Below are 27,058 nucleotides of genomic sequence, written 5' to 3'. Positions count from 1 at the left end.
CGGCTAGGGAAAAAAAAATGCCTAGCATCAAGCAAACAAGGGAGCGATGAAAGGGAAAACATCGGCGCGGGGCAGCCCGAGCAATTTGCCGAGGTCTCGCGCTGCGGCGCCAATCCGCCATGACGAGGTCGCTCGCCCCGTCTCCCGGGTCGCGCCGGTGGACGAGAGAGCGGCGACGCTGTGTAGCGCGCATAATGGCAGCGACCAAACTGCTCCAACGTAACGGCACCGCGGTCCTCGCGTTATGTGTTAGCTGTTAGCACGCCCTGAAATTGCCCCGCGCTTTCTGACCGCGCAGTAATGAGGATCGGTATGGCCGGGCAAGTTGTCCGCTTTGCCTCAATCGTTCCCTCAGCCCCTATGGCGGAGCTATTGCGCGTCGGCGTACGGGCGAGGGTGCGCCCGCCTGTGCGCGTATGTGTGTGTGCGTGAGTGTTGCGTTTATAAACGAGACCCTTCGTGTACGAATGCACTTTCTCCCTTGCGCGTGCGTGCGTGTGGGCGTGCATGTGAGTGAGTGTGGATGTTTGTGTGTGGGTTCCGTTAGCGTACTCGCGTTAGCTTTAGTGTGCGAGTGAAGGCGAGGTTTCGTACGCGTCATCGTTAAGTACGCTATGCTTCACAGCCCGTGCCGATCGTTTCTCGAAAGCTGCGGTGCCGACATTAGCAGATTCCAGAAGGCGAACAGTGCCGCCGAATCCAAACGAAGGAATGTTTGCCGGTGGCCTGCCAAACAGTTGCTCGGTGTTATTGTCAGGTTGGGTAAACGCGTCGCACAGCAGAGAGCACCGGGATTCTGGCTGCAGTAAGCCTGATATTTGCCAGTAATGCAGAAGTACGCTTCGGCTAGCCGCAATGACTGTCGTTTGTTGCACGTACACGGTGTTGTTTTGTGAAAGGGAACGTGCGAGCGCGCGGCCTCTGCTCTGCGGAGACTGGTTAGAGCGCCAGCAAGTGACAGCAAGACAAAGCACGTCCACTTGCAGCGTCATCCATTGACAGCCAGACTAACCAGGCGTGGCCAATAGGGAAGCGCTTGCTAGAAATATCTCGAATACCCCCCCCCCCTCCCTAGCCCGCATTACTGTTGCGCAGCAAGCGGGGCCGGCAGCACAACGTCTGCTGCTAGCAAACCGCGTCGAATGCGCAAGCGCACTGGAAACGTGGAAGTGCCAACATAGGCCCGGTAGTTATTAGGTACTTCCGGCGTATATTAATGCATAAACATTCTAGGGCTACCTCCCTTGGAACTTTTTCCGTTCGTCTGTCTGTCTGTAACGCCGGACACGATGCACTGCATGCATAGGCATACACGAGATCCTATCGACATATATATATGACAATGCCTTATGGCTACGTATGACTGCTGAGCTTTATGATTATGACTATATATATTGAGTACTGAAAAGGTATAAGTGTAATTAAGGTTAATAAAGACTAATAAGATTATTTACCACCATATTATTTAAGCGTATCGACGAATAATGGAGGGTGATTAAGAATTGTGTCTAATTAAAGTTAATTTAGGTTAAGTTATGAGACTGATGAAGAGCTACTCAGGCTAAATGAATGGAGTCTAGTGAAGAATAGTGAACCCTTTAGGGACGAGACATATAAATACACAGAAATAACGGGTATTTGACATCTAAATGTGCAAACAAATCAAGAATAAGCGTAACTGACAAAAAGAAAAAAAGAACTATATTTTGTGGAAATATGTTTCCGCAATAGGGGGAGAACACTAGGCAGCAAACTGGAAGTGGGCTTCACCCCAAGCCTCCTAAGTATTCATTTCGAATTTGTACAGGCAGCTCTCCTCCTATGTGAACCATAGGTATGAATTCCATTTGCTTTACCTCACCTGTGTAACACCAGTGCAGCCGGAGATCTGACATTGGTCCGCCTCCTGTGACCGTGCTTTAAAAAAGAACGCGAGTCGCCTGCCCAACTTCGTCCCTCGTTTCTGCTCCAAACCAACGAATGACGCTTGCTGCTTGTCATACCGTGTTGGCTGAAGATGTAGCCGAAAACTTCATACTGAATACTCAAACCCGGCAAGAAAATTTTTTTTCTGCTGTGTTGCATTTAAGAAACACTAGTCAATAAATGATTAAGGGAATTTTGAGTTTATGTCAACCTAATTAAGTAGATTATTTGATAATTAGTTATCTATTTATACAAACGTATCCGCCATACGTTTATTGGGACAGAATAATTAATCAAATAATTAAGAAAATGTCGTCATTATAAAAATAACTAAGCCTACATAGTTAATTAACGAAATAGTTACGTTTCATTACCTATGCTAAAGATCGACCTGAGTGCGCTTGCCTCTCCTAAACCACGCTGAATCAGGTGAGGTTGATATAAGCTGTGCGGTGAAGTGGGCAGCGAGAGCTGCATACTGCAAAAAGTGTGCAGAAAATCTACTGGAGTTGTGTAAGTACGTATAAGCCAACCCCCGAATTTCAAGTTGGCCTATAGCAAATTTAGGTTGGCCCACCCTCAAATTTAAGAGGCCCATGCCTACTACAGGTTCCCCCATTGAATTTCCATGGGCCCGATGTATTCCTATGTGTATTCTTTCTAATCACTTTTTTTTCAGCGGTTCATTATCGCACATAAAGCTACCAATCATTTACATTTACATTACTATAATGAATAAACGTTACAATCCAGAGAAAAGACGAAGAATGCGGGAGATGGAAATTCAAGACGATGAGCAAAATGTGAACAAGGTGAATGCAGGAGCCAACGTTTCGACAAGTGGACTTGTCTTCTTCAAGGCCTTGAAGAAGACAAGTCCACTTGTCGAAACGTTGGCTTCTGCATTCACCTTGTTCGCGTTTTGCTAAACGTTACAATGTAACACATTACGTTTTTTGGGGGTCAGATAGAAGGCATTGCACTTTACGCGTGGTGGACTCACTTTGCTGGGGTAATCGCCAAGGAATGCTTATGCTTGAAAATACTCTGGGTGTGCCTCTTAACTATCGGGCGCTTCCACGTTTCCAGTGCGCTAGCGTACCGAGCGCGTTTCCCTATAGCAGCAGAGGCTGCACTGCAGGCCGCCGCCCCTAGCGCATCCGTCTGAATTACGAGAGAGTCCAGCTCGCCTATCAGCCATATCTGGTTATTCTGGCCGCCAACAGATGCTGCCGCAAGCGGACGAGCTTTAAGTGCGCTTCCCCTTGCTGCCTTTTGCTAGTGCTCTAAGCAGCATCCACGGAGTAAGGACCACGAGCTCGCGTGTTCGTTTTCGTAAAGGACCAGCCTGTACAATACTCAGGACAAAACTGCGACTGCTCGATCCGGCAACTTTGTACTTATACATTTATACACCGTCTATTACGTAAAATCAGCCAAATTTGCTGCCGTGACAAGCGTCCAACCCGAATGGACTAGCCCCGGATCTAACTTTAAAGCTTGTAAAAGTGGAGCTCTTAGCACAAGAGGCAGAACCACGGGATTTTTCGCAATGGTGCCGCATTTTTCTTGAAGATGAAGTAAAATATTGTTATCATGATTAGGTATAAAATGAAGTAGTATCCACGCCCCCTAACCATTGTAATAAATAAAAATAGAAATAAAGCAAAACATATATTATTGAAAAAGTGTGCGTATTTGCGTAACTGACGGCCTTACTTGTCTAAAACATGAGGAATGGATATGTAGTAGTACGGACCATTTTCATCCAATGAATTAAAGTATGCTGAATTATGAGCATATATGGAATGCGACCTGATGCATGGCATGACACGCTTTTGAAAGGCTACAGGTGAGCGACTATGGCAGCGATGGAAGAAAGTGCATTCCAATAACTAGGGGCCTGCAAAAAAAAAAAGAGAAGCAACAGCGAAAGAAAGAAAGAAGGAAAGAAACGCTGTAAGATAGTGTTTACTCAGTCTCACGGCCTTGCGAACTTCGTACTATTATTATTTATTTCATTGCGAAGTTTCGGCAATTTTTTTTTGAATGTTCGTGATTTAAATTTCTATTACTCCCTAGATCTCCAAAAATTACCCTTCTCCCTCTCTCATCGAACAGTGCGGGCACTGGTAGCCTAATCTACTTTGGAATGATTGAGGTGATGACTTGGTTACCGTGACGAGGAAAATCAATACGTTTATGACATAAACGAAAGATAGCTATTCTGAGGCGTCACGCAAGAGCGCTTAGTAGAACATGAGCTTTCTGAGCAGATACATTCTAGCACAATAAGGTAGCCTGTACAGGCTCTTAGGGTAAATCGGGTCACGCTGTTGCAGGAGAACCGTCTCCAACGTTTACGGGGGCAACAGCAGTACAAACGCATTTCAGCTTTGATCTGGTGAGTTGATGCGTAGTCCAGAAACTTTGCAGAAAAAGGCCCTGGTAATTGATGGCAGTGCAAATAACGCGAACGCCTACCGGAATTAGGTCGCTAAATAATTCCCAGACAACTTTAGGTAACGGTAAACCTATATAAGCATTTATAGTTAACTATCCAGTCGACCTGTGTTGTAGAAATATCACTTGGTAAATATGAAAAACACACATAAAAATAATGAGGTCACACTGTTGTTCCTATACATGAACCAATCGTTGCGTTATTTATGTATACGGAGAACGTCATTCTGCAGAGCATGGATATCGGAAGCGTTCTTTATGGCTCTGTATACAACAGAATCATCCACCGTAAAGGGAACGCTGCTTTCCACAAATAAAAGCGAGCCGGCAATTAATGCTTTCTAAGCGTTTCGGAAAGAATCTTCACGACCATCTCCGCTTTGTGAGATAGGCGGCATTATTTCCGTTATAGAGAGTGGGAAGATATCCATGTTAATGGATCAATCATGTCGGTAATGCTGTTTTCTGCGCTCATGCGAAGTATATTGCACCGGCCGGTCTGAAATATTTACGGTATACAAAGCTATCCGCAGCACATAATGTGACGCGGTACGGAAAAGCAGTTGCTTGACCTTTCTCGTGGCAGTCGCTTTAGAGACAGATATCGAGAGAAAGAGGGAAAGCTCTTTAACGAAATGAAAAGAAAAAAATCCGCCGGCGTACAGCTTACGTGCTACTCTGCATATGGAAGGGGATCGGTGACAGAAATGTCTACGAATAGGGGGGCGGGAAAGAAAAAAAAAAAGAACAGTGTGGAAAAATATGATAGAGGTATGTGCAGATGAGACAAAGGTGCTGGGTCTGATTTAAACAGCGTAAATAACATGCGAATCAGGCCAATGTCTTTAAGGTACATGAAAATAAATTGTAAAGCCTGCCGCGTTGCTTTGAAGCAGAATGCATAGGGCCTAGTTTTTTTTGTCAGAACTAGCGGTTCTCAGGAAGCAAAGTACATTATACTGAAATAACAATATCTCACGTCTTTTTAGTTGGTAAACTCCAATATTCGAGGAACCGAACAGAAACTAAACTAGGACCACGCAAGTGGCTGTTCTGTTAACGCGTGCAAACGCATGTTGCGTTCATACGTGGCCGTGTGGCTGGTGTTTATCCGTTTTATTTTCTCTTGCAGATGGCGTTTCTACAATGCATTCAAATGCTGACTAATGCACCTTTCAAGGAATTCAACCATGTGATATTAGATGACACGTTTGATGATTAACAAATTAATGTTCTTATCTGCAGAAGGCAAATGTTAGAGCGGTGAATACTTACTTGGCGCATATTTGTATAATTTTAGTGTCAGTGGTCAAGTTATTCATTTACGCAGCCTTTACTTCTATGGATAATATGAATAAAAACATAATAAACTGAAATTAAATGTTTTACAAAGAGAATAGGGGATAGTGGGCATCTTGAATTACTTCAAGACAGCCATATTAACTGCAGATGTCACTCACTGAAATTATATGCTACTAGCGACTCCACATGCAATCAATAAAATATGAAAGAACGGTAAAAGACGCTATTTTTTAAAATTTCTTTCTGAGTTTTATATTGCTTCAGTCATGTTAGAGTTGCCGGAAATTCGAAAATTCACTATTATATTTCGTACAGTACTGACCAAACGCAGAGCATTCACGTATTACTTGAAGTTAGTGAACCAGTGTGCGAATTAAAGTAGATATTTCTTATTGGAGCATTGGAAATAAAAAGAAATCCTATTGTTAAACTGATAAACCTATTATATTGCTACACGTTCTTTTCTGTGAAAAAAAAAATTGGAGCTTTTTGTGCCATCAGTCTCTGAAGAATTTACTTCTAATTTGAACTTTATAACTTACCTGTGACGTTAGCCTATCATCTCTTGTTGTCCACTGCGTGCCAGCATCGTAGGCAAATATCCCGATCTCTGTCTCAGCTATACGCAGGTAAGCATGCTCATAGAAACGCTCGTTTGATTAACGTGAATAAACATCCATATGTCCCGAAAGACAAGGCTCAGGAAATTTTCCGAATGGCTCACCAGTTTGAGCAGAAGCATCACGTTTCTAGCGTATAGTCGTCTTACTATACCGCAGCATGAGAATTCAGTTCATTGTCTCACACGACGCGCGAGCTTAGCGGCTGTGACGCTGCTGTGATGAGCTCGACGTCACGGGTTCGATCACTGCAGCAGTGGAAGCTTCCCAACGGGGGAGAAATGCAAGAACACTTGTACCGTGCATTGTGTGCCCTTTAGAAAAAAAAAGACAAAGGTAAAAAAAATAGGCGGCCAGAATTATACCGAGGTTCCCCACGCGTAGGGTAGCAAACTGGAATCTTGCCTTTCCTCCTCCTCCTCTCTCTCTCTCTCTCTTTGTCTCTCTCTCTCTCCCACAGCCGGGCGTTTCAAATTCAAATGACGTTTCTGGTGCGTGACACTACAGAGCCTAATGCATATTATGTTCGCGATCTCTGGAATTTAGCGGTGCGAAATACAAGATGAAATAATGCTCAACGCGCAAGCGGAAGTATTCTCCTTCGCGAAAAAATGCGTGCATAAAAGTAGAGAAACACCTGCAGACGCTAACTCGCAGAAACTTTTGTCGAGAGAACTCCTACGGACTGTATTTGATAATCACAAAAACAAATGATGTTGGACACACTGAAAAAAAAATACAAGGAAAAAAGGGAAACCTAAACTTAGGGCAAAAGTAAAGCGATTGCGACAGGCGCACTAAGAATTGAGTAAAATTTATTCAAAGCGTAGTTTTTTCTTTTCCTTTTTTTTTGCAGATTGCGTTCGAATGATACGCAGTCCGCGCTAACACCTCATATTCCATAGAATTAGTATGTAGTAATTATTACTGTGTTCCGTCCTCTCTGCTGTCTTACTGCCTATATATATTGTTCGAGCGGCTCCTCCCAAAAGCGTCACGCGAGCCGTAAATCTTCCTTTCGCGTATGAGCCGCCCAGTGCTCTTAGGCAATCGTAACGCTCATTTCCGTATTAACTAAGGATCCAGGAATAGCCTTAGCACCACGCTTGAAGGTTTGCCGGAAGTCGTTAATGGAAATCACCGTCTGCTTGAGAAACTTTACGCGGGCTTACGATGTACTTTTCGTTTCATGATTTTCTTTTTTGTTTGTTTCTTTGGTGAAACCTGGCTATCAGGCGGAAGAAATTGTCGGCGGTCCTGCACCTGCCTAACGATGCGAAAAGCAATTCTAGCCATGCTTTGTGAATTGTACTATTGTGTTATGAAATATGCAGGATGGGCTTGCACTGTTTTAGAGTTTAGTAATTTTTGTTTCTAACTTTCCTGGAAAAAAAGAATCTTTCGAAGTCATCTCTACCTTGCGGCATAAACATTTCAGTAGGTTAAGTAGCTGTGTGCAAGAAAAGCCTCCCATTGCGCAATTGTAAAAAGATAATGTTACCATAAACCACATGTACAGGGTTTTCTGTCTATGCGTAAAAATGGCCGCTACATATAAAAGCTGTCTGTTGACATTCCTTGTGAAGTTCTCCTATTCAGCCGGTTTTAGCAAACAACCGCACTTCAACAACGCTTAAGCAACGCAATTACGATCTTATGCTCATGTGAGACAACGTAAGTCGGAAATGTGCATAGCGACCAGCATGTAAGAGTTACGAATAGTTCGTAACATCCCTATGAAAGAATTTCCCCTTTGAACATTTCATATATGTTTCCAGTTGCTGCGGCCGGAACTTGAAGCGCAGCCCGACCTTATTTCCGCAGCTCGCAGGTTGGAAGTAGGCAACCGAATAGATTCGCATAATATGTATGAAATATTTAGTTCGTACTAAAGTAAGTCTTATGAAATATAGTGACACTCCGAACGACTGAAAAATTATACAGCTGTGGTACCGCTGAAATGCTGGTTCACGGACGGCGCAAACCTCGCAAGCACGGACATATGATATATTTTTCACCGCAAGATCGATCCTCTACGGATGGCAATTTGCATAGGAACCAAGTCCTGTGAGCATTGCTTCTCGCGTTCTTTTTTTGTGTGTGTTTTCGGAAAGGAATGATGCGAGCAGGTGAAAGTAGGAGATGCTTATTTGGCGAATTCTGTTTCTTTTGTTGTTACATCACAGTCGTAATAGTGCGTGTGCATTTTGCAACCATGGACAACAACATAGGCTCTTAGCAATATGGGGCGCTATAACGTAAAACTATTCCAAACTTTCTATTCCAATTCTGCTATCAGCCCTCCACGATTGGTCAAAAACTTTTTTCGACCGCGCCCACTTCACCTGTCTGCCACGCGACGTCACGAAAACCGCGATCCCTCCCCATCTGATATGATGTGTACACACTGATTATGCATGATTTGACAAAAGAAAGAAAAACAGTTATTCCTGATTCGACCCCTTTTCGCCATTAGCCCTCGGGTATTGGTAGAAAGTTTTCGGGTGCACCCACTTCACCTGCCTGTGAAGCGACGCCACAAAACCGCACAAGGGCCGGTATTTTGTAGCGATGCCCTTTCCGATTCTATGCTTTTTCAGGCTTTTCGCGCTTGGCCAGTGGTCAGAGCGACGGTCTGCCCACATTATCAACGGGATGAGGCGGCCGCGTGTGGTGGATGATAAGAATAGCATAGAATAAGGCATAAGGCATCGCTACAAAATAGCGGCCAAGCTCACTGCATCAAAGTGACGTGCACGCGATAAAGATGCATTAATATGCCGAATAAAACTGAATTTTCTTCGGAATAGCCGCAGGCTTCGCCGTCCCGAAAGGAATAAAAGATGGCTGCCGCCGATCGCTGAGATGCTGGCTACTCGCACCTGCCGGAGAGCATGGGTGTATTTGCGTATAATAAAACATCATGCGTGGCCGTGTAACGTTTCCGAGCCCTTTCGGCACGTTTACGACTTCATTCTGCCAACTCTTCTTTGCTGAGGGTCAGTTTTAGTGTCATTCTTAAGCTTCCGTTGCATGCCGCCGTGATTTTCGACCAGCCACCACAAGCTAAGTAAGGGAAAGCCGACAAATCCCACACGCCGGCACCATCCTATTCACCCGGTCATCGATTTTCAGTGTACTGCCTCTGCCCCAGTGAATCCCTCTCAACTTGAGCGTTCTCCTCGCCTCTTGTCAGCCAATTAAATACGTCAAGCCGCTCAGTTTAGGCAACGTTATTCGTTTTTCAAGCAAACAAACGTGACCTCTTATGAGCGAGGAGAGCGTTTGATTGCGTCGGTGGTTACGCAAATTTGACGTCAGGAGATTGGAATAGAAACATATTGGAATAGTTTTACTCCTTGTAATAAACTCAGTGATTATCAGTGCGGAGCCGATCTGTACAGTCGCCCCGATCACAGCAGGTTTCATCAACTCGCTCTCCGTTTAAGGCCGGCATGTGCGCTTGGTCGCCTCTCAGCGCATAAGCGTCACGAAAGGTATTTTTGGATCACTTATAAAAAATAATTGTGGAACGGCCGTGAGATAGCCGAATTCAGCACCCACTTAGATCCGTGTATGTTCATTCGTTCACGATAGGTACCTTTATTTGGAGTTCCACAGTGAATTTCGCAAGTGAACTCACCGGCAGCGTCTTGCAGCATTTCGCGTCGAAATAACAAAAAAAGACAGATTTGTAATAGCGCTGCATGCAGTGTGCGTAGGGCTGTTGCTACGTTCTAGATGAATGGTGTCGTTTGCGTAGCAGCACTAGATCAGCGTAGAATGTAGTGTTATTAAAGGACGCAGTAGCAGAAATGCTAAGCGGTTAAGTTTGCGAGACGCAATCTAATCCAGCATGATGCAGTATAGATGTTCAGCCATCCGGACACACCGGCGAAAATTTATGCAGTTAGTTTCACACGTTGGCTAGTAGTACGCTGGGGAATAATCTACACAAGCAGCAGCGTCATAAAGCGTGTACTACTTCGTTTGTTCAGCGGTCTTGTAATGGTCAAGCAGCACCACGGATGTCGTGGAGCCAAAGGCGTTGATCACCGCCTATAGAATGGCATGTCGCACTCTTGGGGCCAGAGGCGGACCGCCTGGCGTTGCTGTTCCCGTCGGGCAGTTAATGGGTTACAGCCTGGGCAAATGGTGCAATACTTTCGCGACCGCAGGGATAAGGTGTCCAACAGACTGAATTCCCACAGGTTTCGATCAAAGTTACGTGGTAGCCATAAGGTGGTCACAAGAAGCAGAAATAGGAGGCAAAATTACGGTGTGCAACAGCAATCCTTTCTTCTTTTTTTTCCTTGAAAAGGAAAAAAAAAAGGAGAAAAAAAGAAGGAGGACTAACCGCCATTTGTATTCGCACTGCTGCTGGATGGGAAAACTGCGTGGAAGACACTGAAAGGAGACCAATAGATACGAAGACAAAGAGAAGATTTTTGAAAACCCGAAAGTTCAGTGCAAAGCCCAGCACATTCACAGAGTCCACTTTGTTACAAAAAAAAAAAGAAAAAAAACAACGCTACAGCGCCTTCGTACTTCCTTAACTAATTAGCGCTGAAGTGGAGAGAGAAACGAGTGGTGAGAGAGCGAGTGGTTTTTAATGAGAAGCAAATGTTTTCGCCGGACTGTGTGTAATTACCTTCATACTGTCCTGCGTGTCTTAATATCTCGGTCAATTTTTGTGCAGTGAACAGTGTCAACGCATATATCCCTAAGTGCACAGACGTAACAAGCGCATAAAGCTTTCTTGGATTTGCACACAGCAATGTCATCCAATACAGCCAACTTAGAGTAGACATTAGTTACGGAATTTTCCAGTGCCGTGTGACTAGTACACTTGACTCGTGGTGAGGATTTCCCAACGTATACATCAAAGCATATGGGAGATCTGAGGAAGCAGCGTTCGCAGCGTACGCCCTTGAAAAATTCGCAGGCGCTCTGAGGTTTCTTCCCTAGAAAATTTATATGCTTCAACGACTTGATCGTTGCTCCAGTCAAGACGCCTCAGTGACATTTAAGGGTAATTTCCTAATTCACTTCACTTAAGTTGTGACATTACCAACGTCGAATCCCGTTAATTTATTGGTTCCGTGGTTCCCTAGTCGATGGAAAACCTGTTGGGATGGCATTACATATCTAAATGTGGCCCTGATTAAGCAAGTTCACTAAACACTGATTTTAGAGCGTTTTTCTTCATCTTTCTCTCTCCCCTCACCCCTCACCCACTAGAGGGTAGCAAACTAGGTATCTATCTCCCGGTTAAGCTGCCTGCCTTTTGAATCTCAATTATCTCTTTCTGAAGAGCATTACGGGATGTTGCAATTTTGGCAATTGTCAAGGCCCTTCTAGCTCATGACTACATACGATATCCTTAGACATACCACTTCAACAATCACAGTGCGTATGGAACTAATAGTTTTCACGAATTCGCCAATATAAGTGTGTGCATCAGTGCAACACGAGTGCTGCATTCGTGAAAGGAAGAGCGCAGATATTTGTGTAATCCACGCTTTTGCTCAGCGCCACTCTGATCGAGTGTGAATATTGCATTAATTAAATGTTATTTACATGTTTTGCCGCTATGTATATATATATATATATATATATATATATATATATATATATATATATATATATATATATATATATATATATATATATATATATATATATAAATAAATTTACGTATATTTTTTTTCTGAGCATGAAAGCAGCCCGTGAAAACATGTGAAGTGCCTCGAGCGGCCATTCGCGCGGCTATTTCGGGTGCATTTGCGGGCTTCTTTTACGCTCTGAAAAACACTTCTATGTTGCACGTTTTGAGCAACAAAGTTGTACTGGGATTGTTTCGTGTCGATCTACAATTTTTTCCTTGAGCTTTTTCATCTAGTTATAATATTTGAGAAGTTAGATAAATAATTAAGATTATTTGTGTATTTAGGCGAAATGAAAAAAAAAAAACGGTCGGAGTATCCCCAAGCGACGGCAAACATTACTACTTTTATTCTGTCCAGCTATGTGGCATTTGCAAATTTAAAAGCTCTGGCTAAAATTAGCTGGGACACCCTGTATATATAGCTCTGCTAAAGTCTATGTAGGCAGCCCACGCGAAAGTAGTAGTGCCCCAGAGCTCAATAAACTCCGCCGGGCAAAACCATAAAAGTGTGCTCTGAAGCATAACCTTACCGTGGAATCGGACAAGTTCCTACTGTACTAAACGATAAATGCGCTCTATTTTTATAGGAGAAGAGATGGCCATGTACTAGTATACCAGGACGCATCAGCCATATCCAGAGACAATTTTGCAAGAACTGAAGAGTCTCCGGCGTATGCAGTCATACCACTGTTGTGTAACTAAACAAAAATGATGCGGTGGTTGTCGCCTGCCATAATGGAAACGAAATACACATTCCCACTTGTCTGATGTTGCCTAAGAGGATTAGTTCGGCCCCACTGCACGCGGCACCGTAAGAACGCGCTGAACCGAATCGTAGGCGTACCGAAAGCGACAATAGGCGCCAAACTATACGCGCATCAAAGTTGCGCTGTTCGAACGCTGTGACCTGCAGATAATGACTAGCGCTAGCGCACTCACGGCGGTAACAAAGATGGAAACAGCACGCTTCGGCGATTTCTTGCTTTTGGACTGATCTACTGGCGTGCGCAGTTACTTCGCAGACGCTCTCTTTGATGCGGCTGATTTTGACCAAAGCTTCTGTAATCATCTACACTCTCACTCAACTGTACGCCATGACGGGAATCCGTCGCCTACAACGGGACGATGATGATGGGGGAAACATGCATGTGGAAGCGAATGTGTCAATGCGACCAGAACTCTGCCGGCGACGATCTCGACCGGTACGCTACGACGTCCGCTGTCCCTCTTATGGTGCGGAGGAACAGATGGACAGAGAAAAACCGCGTTTGAGCTTTTCTGAGACAAAAAAAAATATGAAGAAAGGTCCGCACGCTTCTTATAATCACCCGGCTACGAACAGTGATAGCAGCAAGTTCTCACCGTAGGCATTGTTATTTTGTTACCAAATCTGCGCAAATGAACCAAGATAATGAAAAACGAGAAAACAGAACTGGCCCTTTATGCAGTTCTTCTCTCTTCGCCGTTTCGCGTTGTTAACTTGGAGTACGTGGCACAACTTCGATAAAATTGAGGTGCTATTTTGCCGGGATCTTTTCATCACAGCACGTTGCTAGTTTCGATGTGTGTGACTTCATCCGTGCCCTATTCACTATTCCTGTTGCCGCCTGTGAAATGCATGTTCAGACGCCACCAGACTCACCGGTTGCGTGGCCTACAAAGCCCAGCAAAATTTGAGAAGTTCTAACCATATGCAATGACGCAGTGGTTAGTGCATGAGGCTCACAACACATTTCGATGAGCTAACTGGATGGACATTGGAATGACACGCAGACTAAATGAGAGTCCAAATACAGCGCCAGGTCCCCTCTCGCTTTCACGGCTTTCCTCAATGCCAATGCAAAACAGCCTAGTGTAAAAGGAAGCAGCGGCGGAAGCCATTACCTGTCGCGCAGGACAGCGGGAAATAGGGCATATTTACGAGTTCGTAGGGTAGTTTTCCCACTTGCTTGAGAACAAAGAAGTGTGGGCATTACATGAAACCACAAAATGCTTCAGTTGCGCGAATGACTCAATGCTCGCCTATCGAGTTCTTGTTGCTGGCTGATTGTTCGGAAATATTTCTAGGCTGACGTTCATTAGCCATGCCAGAGACAGCTGCATTTAAAGTGAAGTTCGTTACCCGGGAGCACGTCTTTCTGCAGAAAAAAAAACAGTCTAATGTTTAATACGCCAGAACCACGATCGCATTACGAATCACGTCGTATTGGATGGCTTCGTAATGATTTTGACCATATTGGAGTTTTTTTTACGTACCCCACTCCATAGTGCACGATCACTTTATTGTGATAGCAATTATATGGACATTCCAGGCGCATTTCTTCTGTCGGCATTCCCGTCACCGTGGGATTGCGTATAAAGTCCAAGGGCGATAATATCATCGCCGCGCGCCATTTGCTCTATGTGGGAGTGAAAGCATGCGAAGGTGAACTGGCGATCAGGGCTTAATCTGGCGCGCGCGAAGGAGGAAAGCGGAGCGCAAGCGCGCCGTCTTCCTTCGCGCGAAAGGCCGTCGGGAGATGGGAGGGAGGAAGTGAGAGGGGGCGGCATGGTGCTCCGCCAGCGACTTCGCGTTTCGTAACCGGGCTTAGGGGAACGGACGATTGCTGCTCAATCTCGCGCGTCATGTGTGCAGGAAAGCCGGGAGGCAGCGCGGGAGGGCTTCGGCTTCGCCAACAAATGCGTACTTTAGGTATCTTGAAAAGGATCTGCAGCCGCGATTGCTCAAAAAAGCGTTTTGACAGCGAGTGTCTGCGCTCATCGTGTGAAATATGTTCACGATTGCTTGTGCCCGCCGACATCATGCTTGTTAATTCACTTAGTAAGCGAATGTTTCCAAGTTTATACGGCCGAAAAAACTACTGTGATTACTTCGTATAGCAGGCTACTAATTTGTTACCGCAATCCATGCTTCACCTTTCGGGCGAAGCTGCGACTATTTTGTATTGCGGCTCCACCAAAATGTTGCCTCCCCTGAAAGGATCTAGCACCCAACCACGAACTGAGCAGCGCAACGCCATAACTACCTGGACACGATGATGGGTGTTCTATTGAAGCAGGAGGTTCCTTTGCTATGTTATTCCCTTTGATTGGGACGCAGCCAGGTTTCATTAGAATAGTTGTTACCACATGCTAGCGCCCCTGAACTCCACGGGTACGATGGTTACCTGACACCTTGTGGATCTAACGCTCATTTTTAACCTTTGTCTATATATAATTTGACTACATTTGCATCTTTCGTGGCTGCCAGTTTTGTCTGTCCAGAGTTCTCAGAGCATGCTGTCACTACTATCAGACGCCGGGAGCGGCCGTGCACACATTACTGACACATGCAACTGCGGGCATGTCTTAGAGAGATACGCTGAATCGGAGCTGTAAACACCTATGGATTATATGAAGCCTGTATATTCTCGTTTTAGTTATGTTCGTCGCCAGCGCGAACTTACAAAAGGCGACAATCTTTAAATGTGATCACTGCCGCTAGTGTGACGCTTGCGATTTCACAAGAATGTCTGCGAATTCACCAGCACACTGATTTCGCAATGTCCGTGACAGGCGCAGCGTAGTGAAACAGTTTCGTATCAAGGCCTGAAAAGATTTTCGAGACTATCTGAAATGTCGGATTATCTTATCTCTACAGCATTGAACATAACGCCATTCTTTCCGCAAATAACACGCACGCAGGCACACGCACACAAGCATGTGTGTGTGTGCGCGCGTCCTTTAGAACGTTAGTCAAGCTGCTCAAAGAAAAAACAAGTGATGCAAAATCGCGGTGCACGATACGGCTTTAAAAGCTGCGGTGTCCGAACAGCGTGTACTGTATGTGTACGACCGAAACCGCATGTCTTCAAATTGCATCTTGCACACATGTTCCCTCATGCATGCTTACACACACACACACACACACACACACACACACACACACACACACACACACACACACACACACACACACACATATATATATATATATATATATATATATATATATATATATATATATATATATTTATATATATATATATATATTTATATATATATATATATATATATATATATATATATATATATATATATATATATATATATATATATATATATATATATACGCACCGTACGAGGGTATTTTAGCAACGTGCCTGCTCTCCTAATGTCAAGCGTTACGTGGCGCTATGGGGCACGAAAGGAAGTTCCACATCCACCAACCATGGCTTTGAGTGGCACTGGCCTCACACACCCAGAGCTAGATATCCAAGTTAGTGAATGCTCGCCTAACACCAAGGGTGTGGGTTCCGCTCCCACCGGCGCCAAGCTCTTTTTTCGCCTGCTTTTGTTCTCTTTTCTTCATTCTTTCGCTACGTATATTGCAATTTTAACCACAGCTAATTGGCCAAATGCTGTTAGCGGTTATATATATATATATATATATATATATATATATATATATATATAATTGTGGGGTTTTACGTGCTAAAACCACTTTCTGATTATGAGGCACGCCGTAGTGGAGGGCTCCGGAAATTTCGACCACCTGGGGTTCCTTAACGTGCACCGAAATCTAAGCACACAGGCGTTTTCGCACTTCGCCCCCATCGAAATGCCGCCGCCGTGGCCGGGATTCGATCCCGCGACCTCGTGCTCAGCAGCCCAACACCATAGCCACTGAGCAACCACGGCGGGTTATATATATATATATGGTTATATATATATATATATATATATATGCGTGTGTGTGTGTATCACACATATATCACACATAATATATAACTTAAATACCACCATCGTATCTTGCAATGACTGGCAAATGCACATAAACGTAAAAAAGGTTTGCTCTGGTATCCAGAACTAGAAAGCAACATTAATCCAACTTTATTTATACCATTATTTCAACTACCTTGATACCATGTTCTAACAAGAACTACGATGGGATTTTCGTATTCATTACATCACATCATTTGCACTAAAAAGACAATTACAGCTAGCGCCACAAGACGCTAAGCGATTGGCCTATATTACGAAGATAAAACATCTTTTAAGTGCTTATAGGTAGTTACAGAAGCGTTCGCACTCATCAGTATTGACTTCCTGCTCTATAAGTGCCTGCTTCAGAATTACATTGCACTTAAATTGCCGTTCTTTTATGACCGCTCATAAGTTAGCATTAATGGGGCTCTGCATTAGGCTATATCGCACTTCATCTCTCCCTTTTTTTGAGACGTGTTCAGTAACTAAGCACATAGCAGCCGTACCAAATGGCCTGAAAGTGCCTCATGCCACTGAATGCATGGACAAAGGCGATTTCACGTGCTGTTTTATTAAAAGGTAGTCTGTATAGGATTTTTTTTTCGTTGAACAGGGTGTGATTCAAACGCTTTAGGGATTCAACACTCTCTAAACGAGAAAACTGGAGTGATGAAAAAACAAAGCTACCATACGCGAGAAGTAACTCAGTCACGGTTGGGCAAATTGATGTCTACTAAATATAAATCATATATGTTTACCTTCTTTTGCTTTTATCGTTATTTACTTTATCGACCCGTACGTTATTGTAGACTTCATTGTTGCGCTTGTGATGCTACATGTTTACTATATAGTTTCATGAATCGCCCCAAGTTATACAAGTGCTTTGTTTTTATGGAATATATGTGTAGGAGAGGCTGTTATCGTAAGTAGTTACCACTACTCAGTCTCTTGCTTGAGCAATCTGGGCTTAGCAAAGATATGCCGGTTCAAAAAAAAATAAGCAAGCAAAAAGAAACAGAATATTATAATAAAATGCAAATAAAAATGGCGACTTTATAAGGCATAGTTAGCACAGTTGGCTAATTATATGTCGTAACCCAAACGATTTACAGAGGAAGTCATGTCAGATCGTATACAAAGATGGATTGTTATCAAGCAATATTACGTCATTTTGCTGTTGCAAGGCACCACCACAGGTGACTCACTTTTTGTGCAAGTACCGCAGCCGACCAGCAGGCTCGCGCAGCGGCCGCCAGGTGCGCTCCCTGTCGGTCACTGCATGGGAGACGCCCACTGGGCGTTGACGTGCCTCCTGCGGACCTTTATTAAAGTTTGTCCAATCCAATCCCAGCTATTATATATGCAATTTAATCAGCACTTCGTTTTAAATTTCGACAGTGTTAGTGGAAGTTTGGCATGTTACAAAGGTCTGTTACGATATTTTCAGGAAACCTGCGTTGACATCCCAGTCCCGGTGTAAATGTGCTACCTGAAAGTGAGAAGCAAGGATTTTATTTATAGAAACCAGAAGAGGACACCCAGCGTCCTACTCCGTGTGTGCTTATGATTAAAAATAGAATATGTGCAAAGTTCACCTCACAGACGCACAACAGATCACAACACTCAACAAATTAAAGTCTGTTATTGAGATCGGTGTCTCCGAGGCATATTAAAAATGCTTTTGTTGCGCGTGATAAAGAGGTATTGTTTGATTTGTGCGACTTGATACTTTTAGATAAACATTCCGATAACAATGTTACGTACTTTGGGCGGCTGCAGATCGAGATTTGGTCATAGTCTTGGTGGAAAAGTTACGTTTACTCTGTGTTTGAGCTCGTACGTTTAGTTGGCATACATCATTGTCATCGTAGAGCATACACGCTTACGCACGCATTGCTTAGTGAGAGAACATGTTTTAGAGCGCAGCTCTTTGGCGTCCGTTCCTGGGTTTCGCGTCGTCGTCGGCGTTGTCGTCGGCCTCGTAACCAGCTCCGCCCCCCTTTCATCCCCCCAGCGCTAGCAGCGACCGACTGATACCGCTGGATGCCGCTGACGCCGCTAGAGAGTCAAGATAACGTGACTGCATAGAACACCGTCGCCGCCATGCAGAAAGAGGAGGAAAGGGTCCCCCCCCCCCTGTTCTTGTGTGGCGGATAGGGTGCTCTTCAGTTGCCGATCGACGCGCCGGTTATTTCACGTAGGCCCCGGCACGTCGACGAATACGTGACCACCTTCCCACGGCTAGACCTGGTTCTTAGCGCTGCGGAAGCGAGGGTATCATATTGTTTGTGTCGGCATCGGCGGCGTTGTCCCTGAAACCAACTCCGCAGCTGGGGTTGACTCACTATCGGCGTCAGAGGCATCAGTCAGTCGCTGCTTTCTCTTCCCTCCTCCCTTTATCGTGTTGTCCGCTTGCTGCGCGCGCTTCTGCCCCCATCGTTTGCCGCTGGGTGTACACGCCGCCCCCCTCCCCCCTCTTCCTGCGAGTCTCCGGTTGTCAAAGCGCCGGCTCGAACTTAATTCCTTTCTTCGCTCCTCCTCCAATGCAACCCCTGTGCGGTGGCAATCAGAGAGCCAGATCGGTGGCGGCGGATCTGTATATGTGCACCGCCCGAGCCGAAATTGCCGCTGCCGTTCGCCCTGTGCGGTGGCAATCAGAGAGCCAGATTGGTGGCGGCTCGACATAAAGACAAACAGCAATTTCCTAACACTTATGCGGGAGAACATCCCGTTCCTCTCGCTCGTAACGCGTCCCACGGCTGTGACAACCTCGCGAGACACTTGTATAGATCTCGTCTTTGAGAATCAAGCATTGGTGTACCAAGTCGAACATATATCAGTCTATTTCTCCGACCACAAAGCTTCCTTCATGACTGTCAAGAACTGTTAGTGGAGTCTTTGTTAAAGGAATACGTGTGAAAAATAAAAAAAAAATTCTGTGATAGCGCATACATGTGTTGCTCGATTTCCTTGCCTCAATCTATCGAAAAGGTGAAACAGCTTATTTGCTGCGCTCAAATTTCGCATTAGGAAGTCACGTAATCGTCGGTAATTTTTTTTTCTCTTAGCGCAAAAAAAATCCTAAGTGATGATACCGCAGAAATCTCTGTGTGCAGCTCTGTTTTGAACTGACGGTGAAAAAAAGAAAAGTAAAGCTGGAAACATCTACATGCGCTAATGCTCCTTGCAGAGCGTTCTCCTTCTGACGAAACATAACCCAATTTTTCTCGAGTGAATGGAAAGGTGATTTTTTTTCGTTACTCTTCTTGCCGCTCGCAGAGGCACCGCACAGCCGACCGACAATCGTGGTCAACCAGGGCCAGCAGACCGAGCTGCCGTGCGAAACGCGCAACCCGACGTTCAACAGCACGCAGCATGCGCTGCGGGTCGAGTGGTTCCACCTGGGACCCCACCGGAGGGCCCAGCACAGCCCGTCGTCTTCGGTAGGCGCAGCCTCGGGCAGCGCCTCCAGCCAGCCCATCTACACGGTGGACTTCGGGGCCCCCAAGGACTCCGCCGGGAAGCTCACCACCGGAACCAGGGCCAACCTGCTGCAGGTACACTTCGGCTGTCGGTGCCACATTTTAAAGCGATTCAGTCAGCGATCGATGATTGATGGACTGCCCAAACCAATGTTTTGGCAATGACAGGCACCCTACTGAGAGCTTTAAGAATAACTTCAGCTGTCTCGGATTTATTATTTAAAGTGTGCCGTAAAGCTAAGCAAAAGACTGCTTGGTTATGATGCCTCAGGCGTAATAAATAAATATTTTGCAGAGAAACTCAATCCACTTTTTGTTGCACTTTATTATGGTTATCATCCTCGCCTGCACTTCCTTTCCCTTGGCACTCATTCTCTAACTTTAATGGTCCACCTGTTATCTAGCCTACACTTTACATAGCCTGCCCAGCTCTATTTATTTCTCTTAATGTCAACTACAATATCGAATATCCCCGTTTGCTATATCTGATCAACACCGTTATAGTCCTGTCTCTTAACGTTATGCTTACTATTTTTCGTTCCATGGCTATTTTCACTGTCTTTAACTTGTTAACGAGCCTTTCTGTTAACCTCTAGGTTTCTGACCCATATGGTAGCACTGGCAGAATGCAATGATTGTGCACTGTTCTTTTCATCGACAGTGAAAGAACAAGCTCACGGTCAGGGTTTGGTAATGCCTGCCGTATGTACTGCAGTCCATTTTTAATCTTCAGTAAATTTTCTTTTCTTGATCAGGGTCCACTGTGAGTTAATCGACCTACACAAATGTACTCCAGCGCAGGCTCGAGAGGCTGACTGTTGATCATAATTTCTTGTTCTCTTGCCACGGTATTACACGTTATGTGTGTCTTATGCATATTAATCTTTAGCCTTAACCTTACACTTTCTCGGTTATGAGGCCCTCAACCATTTCTTGCAATTGACACCTAGTCTTGCTGAACAGGAGAAGCTGATATGCAAACTGAAAGTTGTTGAGGTATTCACCGTTGATCTTGCCTCTTAATCATTCCCAGTCTAATAGTTTGCATACTTCTAAGCATGCACTGGAGAAATTGTGTATCGTTGCTCGAACCCTCTCTTCGTAGGTAATTGATTTTCGAGGTCGACAGGAAATAATGTGGGGGGGGGGGGCATGAAATTAAGAATTTTGGAGACGCAAGTTGGCATCAGCTAGCGCAAGACATGGGTAATTTAAGATCGCTGGGAGAGGCCTTCGTCATGCAGTGCACATAAAGAAAGCTAATAATGTTGATGACAGTGGTCATCATTCTTCAGTTGTTATATTTTCTCTAAGGAGTGGAATGCATAAAAAACGCTTCCTCGACCTCCGACCGCCACCACACCTATGACGTAATATCTCTGGATAGAACCTAACGTTTTGTTAGGCTAGCGCCGGTCTTTTACCTATAAACAACCTTTAGGCCGTAATGAGCAGCACTTCATGTCGGAAGATATTCTGCGGAAGATCCGCTCATTGAGGAAAAACCTCTTAGGTCTGAAGTGCGAATACGGCATTTAGAATATTCCGGCCACCATGGTCTTGCACCGAATCAATGATTTCTGCAAAACCCGATTTTCGAAGTTAGTATGGAAAGAAAAGTGTGTGTTCTGCTGATTCGCATGAAAATCAAATATTTTTCCTTTCATAATTGCTGTAACCACTTTTCCAGTGAACAAGCCAGGATTTGAAAAGTGCTACTACTCATGCGTTCCTTGCAGCTGAAACGAGCACACAGAGTCAGTGCCTCCTGGATTGAGTATACGAGAACGTAAAATAGAGTGAAAGCGACACTTCAAATGCGAAAAGTGCAAAGCGCGTGTATTTCACTCATTATAGTTCGTAGAGTTGAAGTACACTGGCTATAGGTTCTGGAAAAGAGCACGAGGACGACGTTTAATTATATAAGACGAGAGAAAAATGCATGTTGTCACCAACGGTGGGAACATCTCTCACTGGCCATTTTGCGCATGCATACATTCTGTAATAGGAGGGATGGTATTCCTGCCTAATCGCACCCGTTCCTTTCCCGGCGTGCAGGTGGTCCGCTGGGCGCGTCCCGAGTGGCAGGGCAGGGCCTACTTTCACATGGTGGGCTACCCGTTCTCGCTGAAGGTGACGGGACTGCGGTACGAGGACACCGGCGAGTACGTCTGTGTCGTCACTTTCCGGGACGGCACCGGCCGCAACGCCAGCGTGCGCCTACAGGTCGTCGGTGAGCACGAGATCCCGTGTCTCCGTCACACCTTGCCCTTCCTTGCATCACGGTTTTAAGGGCGACTTACCGGCAAATGCGAGAGGCATGCGCTGTGATTACGTCGAACCCGTTCTAGGATCCCGGATCCAAGAATTTCTTTCCACCCCCTCACCCCAAGTTTAATACGGAGCAAGCCATTTCGCTTAGATTTCTACAGACCAGCACATTATCCGTGCCAGTCCGTACTCCACGAGGCTTACTCCAATGTGTATCGCGACGACGCCTGCCCGTCCTGCGGGCAGACCTCCATTCTAGCGCATATGCTCTTGGGAGTACGGGTCGACATACCCCAAGTTCATCAAGGAAGAGTGGGATTCGCTTCTGCGTAGCCCCGCTCTAGAAAAGCAAATCCTGGCTGTCCGGCGTGGCCGGGACCGGGCCGGTCGGCTAGCCCTCCCGGTCCCGACGTACACGTGGGACTAGGCGGGCGCGATGAGGTCGCGTCCTCGCCGGACCTGCAATAAAGATTCTTCACTCACTTACTCAGTCAGCCACCTTCAGCTGATTGCAGCACACTACCATAATTTCCACCACACACACACACACACACACATATATATATATATATATATATATATATATATATATATATATATATATATATATATATATATATATATATATATATATATATGTATATATATATAGTGGAAAAAGGGTAGTGTGCTGCAGTGCAGACCACCGTTACACTTCGCGCCACAAAAAGCAGGGCGTGCGACGGGAGAGCACACACACACACACACACACACACACATATATATATATATATATATATATATATGCCTGACGTTCAGCTTGGTCATCTCTACATATCATCATCTAGCTTACATCTTCCTCATCTGTATACATGTCATGATCAGCTGGGCAACTCAATTTTTGTGGAGGAAGCACGAGCTCGGATGAAATAACTAAAGCCACTCCTCATAAGCGATCATGTCCGCTTCTTTCTACTGTGCTGTGACGGCCCCTGCACTCAACTTGTGCCAACTTATGCCAACGTGGCGGCGTTCTCTCCAGCAATTAGCGCCTCTCTGAGTAGGCTACGAGGCTTCGTTGTCACCGCCAGTGCGTGTACAGCTTTACTGCTACGCTAGGCGTCCAACAAGACCCACTTGCTATTACTGTTGCTATGGAAGGCACACTTCCCAATTTTGTCGAAGGCGTCAACAGGATGAGCAACGTGGCTACGCTCCTGACGAACGTAGAGGCGAGCATCCGTCAATGGGCTATCAGCGCACGTCCTACCTCTCGTCCTATCATCAGTCACCTTCTCCTTCCTACTCTAATGATGTCGCTACTCTATTGATACTCTAACGGTATATCGATGCAGGTCACCTTCTCCACTACGGCGTGGAGTATCGTATTTCCAGCCCGCTTCTCATGTCAAGAACGCCCTAGCGAAAAACTCCCCCAATGCAGCTTTAGGAGGGAAAACTGCGTCCGTCAGACAGCCTACAATTTCTCCTGAATGGCCGTCGAACTTGTTGTCAGTGTTTGTAGAAAATGCACGTGTCGAAGGTCTCGGTGACACAGGCGCCGCCATTTCGATTATTTGTGCCAACGTTTGTTCCCGCATCGGAAAAGTGACCACGCCTCACTCCGGCCCTTCTCTTCGTAGAGCGACCAATGCTTTTCTTCGTCCAATTGCGCAGTGTACTCTTCATGTCTCCATAGACTGAATTCTTCACCACGTTGGTTTTCCTATATTTCGTGAGTGTACCCACGGACTCATCTTACGGTGTCGCTTATTTTCTGTGTCCGTTTGTCTCTGTTGTCGTCAGTGCCTCATACCACTGTATGTCACCGACTATTTTCTTCCTGACCATGATTGACGCATTCGCCTCGTCACCTCCTTCGATTCATCGAAGGAGGTGATGGTCATCTAGAGAAGAGATTATAAGTGTCAACTCCAACAACATTATGGATGGCGACTACTCATTCTACCCTACCTTGAGGGATTCTGTTTATCCATGGCCGTATTCTTTTATCTGAGTGGACTGCATTGCTTAACGCCTTAAACCATGCTTCCGAATACCATCTGTTACCCCGTGGATGAACTGTCACCTGCTCTGTTGACACTCATCCCGCTGCAATTGTCGCCCTTTTTACAGTGTGAGAAGAGTCAAGATCGCCGCCAAGTAATGCCTCTTCCCCACCATTGTCGGCATCCATAAGCCCTGACCTGACGCCTGCCCAGAGTCAAAACTTCCTCGCCCTGTTGAAAAAAACACCGTTCCTTGTTCGACGCCGATTCGGGCGTCCTCAGCATGACTCATCACATGTTGACGCAACGCATACAGATTGACAGCTTCTGCATTGTTTACCGGCGCCTATATCGCTTGTATCTTACAGAGCGCAAAATAATCGAGCAACATGTATCAGACATGGTTAGACAAAATATCATACGTCTTTCCTCGAGTCCCTGGTCCTTCACAAGCGTTCTAGTGCAAACGAAAGACGGTTGAGTGCGCTTTTCCGCCGATTACAATGACCTGAAAAAGATCACGCGCGAGGATGTTTACCCCCTTCCACGGATCGACGATCTAGTATATACGCTATATGGTGCCGAATATTTTTCTAGCCTTGACCTTAGATCAAGCTACTGGCGAATACCGATGTCCCAATCCGACACAAAAAAACTGCGTTTGCCACACCAGACGGGCTCAACGAGTTTAATGTGATACCTTTTGGACTGTGCAATGCGCCTGCCACATTCGAACACAGGAACGCATAATCGATAATGTCTGGCGTGCTTTGAAATTGAAACCTTGTCTCTGCTATCTCGCTGTAGTGTTTTCAACTACATTATCACAGCATTTGCAACGTCTTCATGAAGTCCTTGCTTGTCTTGAAAACGTTGCGGTACAGCTCAAAACAAAAAAAAACATTCAATTTCGCCAGCAAGACCATTAAAGTTTGCGGCACTCAGTCAGCAAAGAAGGTATACGACCACACCCTCGGAAGCTTGCTATCGTCCTAGAATTTCGCCGTGCGCTGCTTGAAGAAGTCCTGCGCAGTTTTCTCGGACTTGCTTCTAACATGCGACGCTTCCGAAAATGTGAGCCATATCTTCATGGCTGCCATGTTAAATTGGTTACCATCCTTAACGCATTGTCCTTTCTTTCATCGCTAAATAATTTATCGGGTCGCCTTCGTCGCTGGGTGCTTCCATTATAGGAGTATATTTCGATGTCACCTACAGCGCTTGAAAGAAGCACCAAGACACCGATGCTCTATCTCGCTACCCTCTGACGAACCATGACGATTCACCATCGCCCCTTCGTACTTGCGTGCATCCCAAGTCCTCTTCATCGGATTTACCCATCGCAACGGTCGATTACATAAGAACCGACAGCCCATATTTCAAATAAAGAAGAAGAAGGTGCACCGAGCACGAGAAGCGGCCATGGGCGCTGCTGCCGCAGTTGCGGCCAGATGACGAATGAGTCAGACTTGCGGGTGCGGATCTAATCCCCTTCGTTGTTTGCTACATTTCAAGTGGTGCAGGAACCAACCCTGGCGTCTGTGCCTGTGTCCGACTAAAGTGTCGGCCCGTACTGCCAAACTATTTTCGTATTGATGAAAGGTTCTGCTTCACGTCCGAATGCCTCACTTCGTCGAAAACTTCAAAAATTCAAGCTTCACTGTGGGGCTTTACATCGCTATATTTGTCACGTCGATTACAACAAATTGGTCCCGATCATACTACCTGCTATTAGACTCCATTAGACAGGATACCAGTAAGCTATCACAGGAGACGAGAGATCTGATCAAGAAACGCTAATGTATGAAAGCCTCAAACCCTACAGCTAGAATAGAGCTGGCAGAAGTTTCGAAGTTAATCAACAAGCGTAAGACAGCTGACATAAGGAAGTATAATATGGATAGAATTGAACATGCTCTCAGGAACGGAGGAAGCCTAAAAGCAGTGAAGAAGAAACTAGGAATTGGCAAGAATCAGATGTATACGTTAAGAGACCCCCAAAGCCGGCAATATCATTTCTAATATGGATGAGATAGTTCAAGTGGCTGAGGAGTTCTATAGAGATCTATACAGTACCTGTGGCACCCACGACAATAATGGAAGAGAGAGTAGTCTTGAGGAATTCGAAATCCCACAGGTAAGGCCGGAAGAAGTAAAGCAAGCCTTGGGAGGAATGCAAATGGGGAAATAAGCTAGGGAGGATCAGGTAAGAGCAGATTTGTTGAAGGATGGTGGGCAGATTGTTCTAGAGAAACTGGCCACCCTGTATACGCAATGCCTAATGACCTCGAGCGTACCGGAATCTTGGAAGAATGCAAACATAATCCTAATCCATAATAAAGGGGACGCCAAAGACTTGAAAAATTATAGACCGATCAGCTTACGGTCAGTTTCTTACAAACTATTTACTAAGGTAATCACAAATAGAATCAGGAACACCTTAGACTTCTGTCAAGCAAAGGACCAGGCAGGATTCCATAAAGGCTACTCAACAATAGACCATATTCACACTATCAATCAGGTGATAGAGAAATGTGCTGAATACAACCAACCCTTATATATAGTTTTCATTGATTACGAGAAAGTGTTTGA

General features: G+C 45.2%; 1 protein-coding gene across 1 annotated transcript in view; it reads left to right on the top strand.

Moving 5' to 3' along the window:
* The first annotated feature begins 20,010 nt into the window (after nt 1–20,010).
* Nucleotides 20,011–27,058, top strand: part of LOC142572886 (synaptogenesis protein syg-2-like) — a 157,782-nt gene continuing 150,734 nt past the window's right edge. The window contains exons 1-2 of the mRNA XM_075682324.1: nt 20,011–20,282; nt 22,266–22,440. Coding sequence (XP_075538439.1) covers nt 22,314–22,440 — 127 coding nt within the window. The 5' untranslated portion in view covers nt 20,011–20,282; nt 22,266–22,313. The remainder of the gene's footprint in view (nt 20,283–22,265; nt 22,441–27,058) is intronic.

Source organism: Dermacentor variabilis, chromosome 2, assembly GCF_050947875.1.
Source record: "Dermacentor variabilis isolate Ectoservices chromosome 2, ASM5094787v1, whole genome shotgun sequence".
Lineage (NCBI taxonomy): Eukaryota > Metazoa > Arthropoda > Arachnida > Ixodida > Ixodidae > Dermacentor > Dermacentor variabilis.
Note: the sequence above shows the minus strand (reverse complement) of the source record. Positions and strands in the feature narration are given on the sequence as shown.